We start from the raw sequence: 12474 nt of genomic DNA on the forward strand, positions 1-12474 counted from the left end.
TGTTTGTGTTATGGTTACACTATGACCTACGGACGAGGCCAGATGGCTCAACAACTCTGTGATTGGTCCGCAGGTTTGCCTGACAGAGGCCGGGGAGCTTATCGCAGCAGTACTCCAGGAGGCAGCAGCGAGAGTGTCAATGGAGAAGATGGACACAGACAAGGTGATTAACACATGAAGATTAGTAAATGAAATGAAGGGGTCACGGTGTTCATCATATACATTTCAAGATGACGTCATGCAAACTAACAATATAGCAGAATGTAAAGTTGTTGTTTTTTTTGTGCACCACCTGCTTGGATTGTACGGTGGCCGAGAAAGGTCACAGGACTGCAAATTTTAAAAAATATATTAAAAAAAGCTACAATGCAAATTAAAAAAAGCTACTATGTAAATAAAAAAGCTACGATGCAAATTTTAAAAAGCTACGATGTAAATTAAAGAAAGCTATTCTGCCTCAAAATGACTTCATATCACTAACCACAGTTATATTTTTAAGATTATACCTTACCAAGTACTCCTTTACTAGTTGAACACTGTGTAAAATGCCACTGCAACACATAAAATGTAGTTTTCCACTTGTTTTTTTTATCTACAGTGCTGTTACATATCTGGATGCACATAATTGGTTCTTTTTTCTATTTTTTTTACCTTTTTAAAAAAAAAATCCTTTTTTTAAACACCCTATTTAAATAGTGCCTGCAATGTGTTTTATGATGACCGTGATGAAGGCCACAAGCTGAAACACATTGGTCTATTAATGAATGAATGAATTAACTTTATTGTCATTATACCAGCAGTACAATGACATTTTTGTGAGGCTTTCTCTCAATAAATAAGATAAAAAGAGAGGCAAACACAACAATATAAAAAGCAATGCTAACACAACACTATACAATTCTCACAGAGATGCAAAGTTGCACCATCAGACTTGGACTTTTTTCCCTTCTCCATGCACCTGTGAAGTAGGTGATGTAGTGCCAGAAACCTCCAACTTCTTTCTACAGCATTCAGTGCACATATTCCAGCTGTTACTTTATTTGGTGACTGTGCATGCTTGATGCTTTCAGTGGCTGCTGCTCCTTTTTTTTCTTTACACTTTTCATAACAAGCAATGCTTAAGCAATGTTCACTTTGTAAGAGCAAGTATACAGGAAACAGGAAACTTTCACAAGGAAGTGTAACATTGCAATTTTCTGTGTAATTTGACATTTGTGGTGAACCCTTAGGTCAGGCCCACAAAGCTCTGAGCTCTACTCCGAGCCATCACTCAGCCAACAATTCCAGCTCCAGACTGGGACAAGCTCCCAGCCGCAGGCCCAGAGGTGAGGCTCAGCTCAGGCCCACTTATCACCACCATTAACAGCACTGAGTAAGAGTGTTTGACTGTATTTATGATCATACTTTTTTTAATTTTTTAGGTCTGTTACTGGATGAAGACTCTCGCCTCAACACCTCCGACCCCATGTTCGGTCAGCACAGCAACGTGGGAGGTCGCCCAGGGTCGGCCGATTATAGCCACAACACCTCCAGCTCCAACTCACCTGTCAACTGCAGAGGTACATGTGACTACAGACTACATGGAGTTCATGACCCTTTGCTAATTTGGAATAAACAATATAGGAAGAACGGCAGTAAGCTTAAGCAGCACCACCCACATAAAGTCAAACAGAGAACCAGTGGAAAAAACGTCATGTGACCTCACCACTTAATGACATATGATGTATTAAGAAGTGCAAAGATGACAGCTCTCTTCATCGTTTTAATCAGTAATCACACTCGCACCTCTCGCTCTCTCAGACGTTTCAGATCGCCAGGTTCGCTCAGCCAGCCTCTCCAGCGACGACGTCATGGGCCAATCGCACCAGTCCCTGTCGCGTAGTTCCACCCTCCCGTACGACCACGCGCCCCAGAGGGCCCAACCACAGCACGGGGGAGGCGGGGTCAGGAATAAAACTCGTCCTGGTTCTCCTGGGAGTGAGATGGTGACGCTGGAGGAGTTTCTACATGAGAGCAACAAAAAGTCTCCTCCAATGGTAAGAAATATAACTATATATATGGAAATAGTGGCTCTAATTCTAACAATTGTATAAAATAATATAAAAAATCTATAATAAAATAATCACATGGACAGACATAATGCACACTTGACCTTTTTATCTTATCCCAGTAAAGATTTAAAATACATGGAAATAAAGCATTATATTACTATAAATACAATAAATACCATCGCATGTGGGCTTCCTTATATTCCAACATTCAGGTATACACATCTCCTCTGTTGGGGCTTTCAGAGCAGTTAATATGATGAGTATAACGTCTATCACCAAACACTTACTCTCAGCAGTGAGAGAGATCAAGAGACTGTTACAGCGTTCCCACAGTGATCCACTCATTGATTTTCTGTATATGCTGAGTCAGCTGGAGTACATTTAGGAGCAGTCACTCACTAAAGAAAAACACCATTAATAAACCAGAAGGGATTCAACTCCTTTTCTGTTTTTTCTTTTTTTTTTATGTGTAAGACACGTATATTTTATCGCTTAGCTTCACGGCGGAAATACGCGTTTAATACAAATACATTATGTACAGAAAAACTACAAAATTCCTGTTACCCATTACTGATTAGATAGATAGATTAGATTAAACTGTGTGAAACTAATGGGCTAATTATGGAGCTTTTAGTAAGCAACACCACTTAGTAAGACCTTTGTACAAGAATAATGGATATGTGCGTCATAAGGAAACATCATGTGTCTAGCAAGGACATTTCTCACTCTGAGTTTCTGCTGCAGAGTGTTGAAGGACAGATTATTGAATTATTTTCAAAATGGATAATAAAAGAAAAAACTAGAGTTTTTAATTTTAATCACAGAGTGAGGTTGAGTGGGAACACCTAAAAAATGGAATAGAAAGTCAGTCGTGGAGCAAAAAAAATGACTCTACAAAATGCTAGATCCATGCATTAGGCCTGAGCACCAAGCAGTGTCCAGGCCCTAATGCATTTGAAGGAATTTGTTTTCTTCGTGCGTGGCAAAATGACTCAACGTCGCCCCCTAGAAAATGAAGAAAATTGAGCCCATTGCTGTAGATTGACGTAGATGAACGAAATTTGGTATGTGTATGCATCATGTAACGACGCATAAAAAAGTCTCTTAGAGCCATACCCCAAGTCCAACAGGAAGTCATCCATTTTGATCATTATCAATTTTGGCGCCATTTTTTTGCCATTTCCATGCCTTGTACTTTAACAAACTCCTCCTAGATATTTAATCCGACTAACTTCAGATTTGCTCAGTATCATCTTAACACCTTGGAGATGAAAAGTTATCAAAATCTTTTGCCTATGTTATACATGACAGGTGCGGCAATGCAGCGAATTGCGATGCATCGTCATAAAACAGCGTTGGGGTGTGAGGGCGGCCCGATCAATGCTGCTTGCAGCTTTAATTTAAAATGAATGATTACACATGGTAAATTTCATTCCTGTCAGTTATTGTAGTCTTTAAATGTGTGCTTTCTAAATGTTTGTCTTCTATATGCTTTGAGCTCACAGCTACAGCAGCATATTTATCATGAAAGCAGTATGACCGCGGGTAAAAGCTCTGAACATGTATTTAAATGCTTTGTTTAATGGAGTTCATACTGAGTTGACACATGATGTCACGCAGCTTGTGATTGGACGGTTCATCCTCAGTGAGAACGCTCTCAGGATAAATCCCTCTTATTTTGGAGACTTTTTGTCTGAGCTGTGACCTAACGTCTCTTGTCCTTCGCAGTTGATTTCCCTCTCAGCCCACACACACAGCCCATCACATTCATCAGTCAATGACCAATGACATGTATGACCACTGAGCAGATAACACATGTGACTCATGAAGTGATGTTACTAATGGTTTCTGAATGAGAGACACAAACTCCCTTTTTAGTCATAGAACACTTTTATGATAGCACTTCTTATCACTTGCAATTCAACTGTTGTGAAGCCAAATCTTACCCACAAATCAGCTGTTTCATACCAGCCTGACGTCTACATGCGCACTGACGGAGCCAGATGTGAAATCAGTGTGAGAATCACTCCATGACACTGAAGAGCCTCGCTTTGTTTCCATCTGTTACGTCTGAACTGATCTCCTAAAAAAAACTACAACACCCATAATAATTCACACTGATGATGCTGTGGATTGTTGCATTGAAACATTCTCATAAGACAACATCATAAAATTCAGATGATTCAGATAAAGCTGTGATAAACTCAGATTCCCACCCCCACATCAAGGGTTCTTGTTTCAATACCAATCGATATCAGACTATTTAATATTGTCTAGACACATTCACTTTATCACAAGTCATGGATTTCATTGCACTTGCTCACAAATGCATTACAGGAAGATGAAGATTTAATTAGATTTTTATAAGTAAAGTATGAATGTAGCAGAGGAATCCTTCAGACTGGATCACTCAGAGTGATATTATTCAGAGCTGTTAGACATCTACATCACACAACCACTGTTAGATCAATGTACTGATATTCAAACACTCCATTCTCCTACCTCTGGTGTTTCCTCATGCAGATTAATGAGAGTTATGATAGCGATGGTCCTTATTTATTTATTGTTTTACTATGTATGAAAAACATTATGTATGAAGAGTACTACGAGAATTCAGTCTGATGGATTGATTGATACAAATATTCATTTATTTATTTATTTTAGTCCTTAGTCCAAGCCAAAGCTATGTTAGTTAACCATACTGGGTTAATATGTAACTCCAGCTAACCCTCCTTATGTACTAATACCAATAGTCAGCTGTGACACATGCCAGTAAAGAAGTGTACACTATAGAGAGCAGTGGATCATGAGTGACATGCTGTATAACTGGCACATGCCACTAAAGGAAGAGGAGTTTTCTATTTTACTTTACCTTGTAAAATCTGCTTTAACTGAAGTGTGATTGGTTGTTTGTGTTTTTGTTGGTCAGGTGTCCACAGAAAGCAGAGAGGACCTGATGACTGACTATTTCAGAAGTCCCGCCCCCTCAGCATCCACCAGAGACCAGGTCACGCCCACCAGCTATGTCACGCCCACCGTACAACCATCCAACCAGAGGCCAGGTCAGAGCGTGAAGCCGTCGCCACGGCAGCCTGTTGGCCAATCCCCAGCCTCAGGCCAACCCGTCGCTCAGAGAAACAGCCAATCGCTGAGCAGGGCGTTCAGCCTGGCCTCCGTCGATTTGCTCCGCTCCAATGGGCCGGACAGTTTCCGCGGAAGCGAAGGTTCCCCCGGCCAATCGGACGTGGTGGTTCGGCGACAAGGAGGAGGGGCTAATGGGAGAGAACGGCCGCTCTCGGCTCGTCTGGTTGGACCAACCAATCAGCACGCAGACGGCAGTTTCCTGAACCCTCCAATTCACCACTCGTCCTCTCTCAACCTGCAGACGGAGAGACACGGAGACAGAGAGAGGACGAGGACTCCCTCTCGTAATGGCCCCACCTCATCCTCATCCTTCCATCAGCGAGGAGAGGTCGCCATGGTAACCCCTGTCAGGGCTGTGCCCGCCTCCCGCTTAGAAGACACCTCTGAGCACGGGGAGGGTATAAGAGACGGGCGGTCGGGTGACTCCTCCCACTTAAAGAAAGACGGAGAAAAAGAGAGGTGCGGCTCCGTGGAACGCCCTAAAAGCACGCCGTCGTCCCCTGACCCAAACAACGACCCCCAGACTGTGTGGTATGAGTACGGCTGCGTATAAACACTGCAGCCAATGCAAAGTCTATGGGCGTGGCTGCATCTCAATACTGAAGCTGGGGCCGATTACTGGTGCTTTATAGGTTGAATCCAAACCCTCAGAGAGAAGCCCGCACAGTCTACACTCTTTGTACTGTGGATAAATACTGTAACTCTCTACATCTCTATAGTTAAGCTTTGCTTTAAATACAGCATCAACTGGACATCTGTCTAAATCCTGGGATAAGCCACACAAACATATCTGCGTAAAGAGGCTCCGTTTGTATTTTTGTACACGAACAACCAGATTCTACACACCTGCTGCCAATAACAGTCTCACATCAGTCTCATTAGCTGCTGGATCTGTTGAGAGTCCACTGCAAGATTCCTGTAGACTTGAACACTGCAACACTATTACACGGTGAGAACGCTGGAATGTATGGACCTCTGCTGTGTGGAATCATAACCATGTTTTTACTGTGATCCAGCACACAGCCCCGAGCAGCCACCAAAGCAGTTTTTTTAATTATTATTATGTCGTTTTAAACTGACCAGCTGATGATCCTGCTGTTGTTTTTTTAAAGCTAGTAACTTAAAAAAGAAAAAGTGCTCATTTGAACACATATAAGATTGGAGATGAATAGAATAACACTTTAAAGGCCACAGGAACAGAGGACGAGTGGAAGTTGTGGAGCAGAACACTAGAGACGGGCTAGGTCTATGAGCTGGAACTCTTTGACTGCTGACTGACACGCACACACACATACACACAGACACACAAGCTGCTGTCTGGCCCCCTGCTAATGTTTACCTGGATGTCACCGAGCTGCCATCCGAAGAGAAGGTGACCAGAAGCACTAGAGCGACTGAATGTATCTTCCCTCCGCTATCGAGAACAAACACTGGAAAAAACGATGAGAGCGGAAGAAGAGGAGGAGGAGGAGGAGGAGGAGGGAGAGGGTGTGTGAGGGAGCAGTGGATGTAGAGATAGAGACAAGGGAGCGACAGGACGGAGGGACGGATATAGAGACGGATGGAGTGACATGAGGATGGATAGATAAACAGGACAGAGATAGAGGGGCCTCCTCCCAGTTAAATTACAGTCTTTCTCTCCCTCCATCTTTAGATTCTGTCCCAGCATGCAACACTCTCGACACTTTACTGGAAACGCTGTTCGGCCCGAGCCAACACTAGTTTCACGAACATGCACGCGCACACACACACACACACTCACACATATATTTAATGATATATACAGACACACAGGCATTGTCCTTGAGGGGGTTGGTTGCGGCTTTTCCTAACCATTGAGCTGGACTTAATTCACACACACACACACATATATACACACACACACACTGCTGGGTCAACCGCTGTGTTTTGGTAGGCTGTACTGCTGCACGCTAAGTTAGCCCGACAGTTGTAAGCATTGCACAGCAGAGAGAGAGAGGAGGGCTGTGAGTTAGCTTTAGCAATACTTTCACATGAGTGAATACACCAAGTGTTTGTAGATAAACACTCATTATATGTAGCGGGAACATAATCATCCAAAATCAACTGCTTATCTCTAACTTCGGTGCACCACACTAACATGTCACACTGATATATGTTACACAGTTAGTATCACATGGCTTGGGGGAGGTGGGTGATGTAGATCAAATCTTCTATGGCGGTTTTTGCTATTTAATCAAGCACAATTCTATTGCAAGAGCATCCCAACTGTCAAATTTGACAATGAAAAATTTGCAATGCAAATTCCTCACTATGTCTTCTGGGAAATTGTTGCATTTAAAAAAATATTTTCTAGCATTTTGTAGTCCAAATGATGAATCGAATAATTATAATATAAATTCAGTTGCACTGCTACTGCAATAATTACGGTAGCCTAAAGGCAAATTCCAGCTTTCTCCCACACACCAAAGACATGTAACTTAGATGAATTGGTCACTAAAATTGCCTGTAGGTGTGAATGTGAGTGTGAATGGACTGGTGACCTGTCCAGGGTGTACCCCGCCTCTCACATGAATGAATGAGAGTAATAGTTTCAACCCTAATATTGAGATATATATATATAGAAGTGCATTGCATTCACCGAAGACAATATAAGAAAATGTCATTTTGGCTTATTTTCATCAGATGAGTCCAAAAGGGTCACTGGAAAGTAAGCTGTTGATTTTCAGATTTCAGTCTCTGATTTTTTTCACATGATCTGACTTATTGGATCAAACACAGTTAAGTTATTAGTCAGAGCACTGTTTGTGAGCAGTTAAATATCAACCAACCCTCACATGTTCATTAAATGAAATTGAACTACTTAAAGGAGCAGTGTGTTGGATTTAGTAATATCTAAATCCAACAGATACACACACACACACACAGACACACACACACACACACACATACAAAGCAAAAGTCCCTTTCTAGGGTCAGTGTCTGGTTTTTGTCCATTCTGGACTACTGTAGAAACACAAAGGACTAGATGCGACTAAATTCAACACACTGCATCTTTTGATTTTAATAACCACGAGCTCATCCTGACCTTCAGTGACTCATCACACACCACTTTGATTTTCCACTAATGTATTTATACTAAAACACAACACTTAAAAGACAGTAATGATTGATAGGGAGAAAAGAAGTGACGTCAGTGAAGGCATGTGTGTGAAAAGTAATCACACATAATCTGACAGGATATACATTTCCTGTGTAAAATCTTTAAAGCATGAGGGGAAGATGCTCATCCACAAACAACATGATCACACACACACACACACACACACACTATTCACTGGTGTGTGTGTGTCTGAGTCTACAGCAGACACACTTGGATGGTTCTGCCGTCACTGTTCTCAGTTGACAGCATTTACAAATACTTGGTGTATTTACACATACTTGGAAGAGGAAGTGTAAGAGAGAAAGTGTCCCTCAGACAGACAGATGACGGACCTTGTTCACCAATCCACCTGACCTTTTGTCTTTACTGCTGTTTGTATATAGAAACCCCCCCCCCCTTTACCCCCCTTACCCCTCTCTCCTCTCTCAGCATCACAAACCACTGACAGCAAACATTCTTAAAAAGCACTAGATCACCGAGGATGAAGAGCGAACACTGGAGAGGTGAAAATGAAGATTTGGAATCCGTTACTAACCTTTCTGCTCACCTTTTTTAAAAAAAAGTTTAACAAAATAAAAGCACATGCTGATATGCAAGGAGCTAAATTATTTTTTAACTGTAACATTTGTACATGACGTTAGATTTTTATAAACTGGTAAAACTTTAGAAGACGTGGGAGACTTTAAACTGGAATTATACCATGAAAATATATGTTGATACCAAAAAAAAAAACAACAACAACAAATCTAAACCAGATGAATTCCTGTAAACTGGTTAAAAAAAAACCTGTGATTGACTGTAAAACGCTGATATTTGTACTTTTTTTTTTTTGATACTTTAAAACGCTGCAGTGAGACGATGGAGCGACGGGATGTGAAACACTGGAGGTTGATGCTGTCAGTAGTGCTGCTGTTTACCTGTTTATGTGTTTGTTTGTTGCCTTTGTTTATGTCTGCACTTAAGGCATCTGTCTAATATTAGTTTTTGTAATGCTTCAAGACATTTCCCTGTATGTGTGTGTGTGTGTGTTTTAGTTTGCTGATGTCAGACAAAAAAAAATTGAATTCCCAGAAGCTATTTTTCTTTTATTAAAAAATGGCTTCTTTGTATGTGTATGTGTGTGTGTGTGTGTTGCATTATTAGTTATTGTCTTTCTGAAAGCGTGTGTGTACTGTTTGCGTCTACCTGTGTGTGTGTGTGTGTGTGTGTGTGTGCGTCTGCCCCCGTCAGCACACTGCAACCTTCACTGAATAGCAGCATTCATAAAAAAACGTCAAACAGCTGCAGCGACAGAAGTGAAAGCAGAAGGACGTCAGTGAAGTTTCCTGCTTTAACTGGAAACATTCACTTTAACAGTTATTGACTGCTATGCTGTGGTGTGACTACTGTTTAAAGGCTACTAGATTGATTCAATAGAAATTGAGGCTGATGTTATTACACCCAAAAGCTTTTTTTTTTTTTTGGTAATAAAAATGTTTAAATTTGAGCTGCTGCTGGTGTCTTTGTGTCAGTTAATGGGTTCATCATAGAGTTGTGAGGTTTAAAAGCAGCCTGATGATACATTAGCAGATATTTCAACATAAGACAGCAGGAAAAGCATTGATTGATTTGTTTATGTAAGTGTCCGTCTCTCCTATAAGTCTTGCTAAACCGAAAATCTCCATCATAAAGAGCCAATACAATACATCATCTTCAGATAAATGAAATCAGGATTTTTAAATTTGATCCCCTCAAATTAACAAAATCCCTGAATCAGCAGGTATTTTAATGATTTTCTAAGCAAAACAACAACAAAAAAATCACTTTCCGGCATTTTAATGTGAAATATTGTGAGTGTTTTAGTCTTCTGTGATGGCAAATTAAATATTTTTGAATTTGAGACTATCAACTGTAAAAATGAATTAGAATGTTACTATAAACTCTGGGAACATGTGATGGGCATTTTAAATGTTTAACATTTGATTTAAACATGAATCAAGTAAATAATCACCAGATTAAACAATGATGAGAATAATCATCAGTTAGAGCTCTAGAGTTTATTTTTCAGCTCAGAAATAGCTTTACAGCATAATGTGTGTTAATGCTGGATGATGTTGGATTGTTATATGATATTGGTATTAGCCTCATATTCCATATTGATTGGGCTTTACAGTAATACTGAGTGGATCCTGTAATATGCAGCCTGATCGTACTTTATTGTGGAAGTTAAATGCATTACTTTTATATACTGTGAACGGAGAGACTAAATCTGTGTGTGTGCGTGTGCTTGTGTGGGTGTGGGTGTGACAAAAACTTCAACTGCACCCTGACCAAAATATGACCCTAATATTACCTAAGAAGTTTTAGTTCTGCAAAATCACCTTTCCTAACAACAAGAACCACGTAAACTAAACGTTCAGTGGTATTTAATGATCGCTCCTCCTCACTTCTATTGTTCCCACACTTTAATCTCCATCCTGTATGGCTGAAGGCAGCATGAGCACTGTGACACAAGATGATCCAGTGATGTACATATGCACATTTTCCTTTATTCAAATGGAAATGTAAACTCAATTGAAATGTTCACGTACACACAGCATGGTGGCAAGTTCAACCACAGGACAACGACATTAGAGGCATGAATGCACACAACAAAGGGGAAGGATGGAGAACTGTGTGTGTATGGGTGGCAGATTTTTGGGGTCAGTGGTGGTTATGGTTATGGTTAGCGCAAGACTCCAGGAAATTAATGCAATTCTAAGTAACGTCCTAGAAAATGACCTCGAACAATGTGGGTGTGTGTGTGTGTGTGTGGGAGTGAGAAAAGAAAGAGATGTCACAGAGAAAGGGGAAGAAAGCACCTACTCTTTGTGTCTCATTATGTGTCACTGGTGGGAAAAGTTGTTGCTTCAGGAAACTCACACTTCCTACTAAAGATCAAATTACAGTGAACTTTATAGAGTGAACTTTATATACATACTCTCTGTGGTCATACTGACTTTTCATATTTAGTCTACCACCAATGATATAAATGGGATGGAGTATAACCTGCAACTACTGAAGACACTGAGAACATATCTTAGTAATAGTTTAACACTGACACTTTGGGTATTTATAGTCTGATTCAACTAGTTTTAGATGTGACTGATGTAAAGCTGCACTAACCCATATTATATATTAACATTTTTATAATAACTGACTATAAATGTGAAATTTGTCGCTCAAAGAGAGCTCAAAGTGTTTTGGGGCTTTTTAATTCCATCAGCCATCAGACTGTACAACACCACAGCTCCCAGTACCTCCCACTCCCACTAATGTATTTTACATTTATTGTTTATTGTATATAGTATTTGGAGATACTTCCTAGGGGGATCAATAAAGAAAAAAAAAATAGGGAAAAAAACTGCAACAGAATAGGTCATGATTGTATATCTTATGGAGCTGCAAGGTTCAACTATACACACCTTAAAGGCACACTTAGCTTTAACCTCATACTATTTGCCATATATATAACGTCTTATTTAAGCAAAGGTAGTAAAGGTTGTAAGGGTTGTCAGGGTAGTAATATAAGTAATTTGTGGTGAATGAAATATTCCCCTTAATAGGGAAATATAGCAGAGTGCTCCAGTGCTCATGACTCATATTTTCCCCTTAAAACAGCCTGTAACCTTTCATGGGTGAAGGTGTTAAAAAAAATGCCACAGGGTCACACTTGGTGGGGAGGTTTGATCCATTTAAGCAAGATGCACTTAAAAGCAATTAAAAGGAGCTTTTCAAGAAGTGTATGATGCTGGTAGATGTAATTTCCTAAAAGGCAGACCAAGGAGAAAAAAAACACCAGGGTCCTTTTTAATTTTTCTTTTAATATCCTAATAATCATCTGAGAAATAAATGTCCGGAATCTGGAAATGAGTTTTCCCAGAAGCAAAGGAAATATATCCCTCTATCAGAATAACATTTGATGCATAAAGGAGACAGGGAACGGTCTATTTTATGTCAAAGTCAGTATCTCAGGGGTTCTAGCAGGTTTTTTTGGAACCACAGCACTGTATAATTCCTGTTTTTTTACACTCTCCCAAAGAGTCAGGCATTGACTCTCTCGCCCCTGCTATTTCCACTTTTGTTAATTATTTTATCAGACCTCTGGCTGAATGGCTT

General features: G+C 40.3%; 1 protein-coding gene across 1 annotated transcript in view; it reads left to right on the forward strand.

Moving 5' to 3' along the window:
* Nucleotides 1-9823, forward strand: part of ccdc88c (coiled-coil domain containing 88C) — a 51697-nt gene extending 41874 nt beyond the window's left edge. The window contains exons 27-32 of the mRNA XM_062439829.1: nt 74-163; nt 1230-1325; nt 1422-1559; nt 1801-2036; nt 4981-7686; nt 7785-9823. Of these exons, the coding sequence (XP_062295813.1) occupies nt 74-163; nt 1230-1325; nt 1422-1559; nt 1801-2036; nt 4981-5748 (1328 nt within the window). The 3' untranslated portion in view covers nt 5749-7686; nt 7785-9823. The remainder of the gene's footprint in view (nt 1-73; nt 164-1229; nt 1326-1421; nt 1560-1800; nt 2037-4980; nt 7687-7784) is intronic.
* The last annotated feature ends 2651 nt before the right edge of the window (nt 9824-12474 follow it).

Source organism: Scomber scombrus, chromosome 19, assembly GCF_963691925.1.
Source record: "Scomber scombrus chromosome 19, fScoSco1.1, whole genome shotgun sequence".
Classification (NCBI taxonomy): Eukaryota; Metazoa; Chordata; class Actinopteri; order Scombriformes; family Scombridae; genus Scomber; species Scomber scombrus.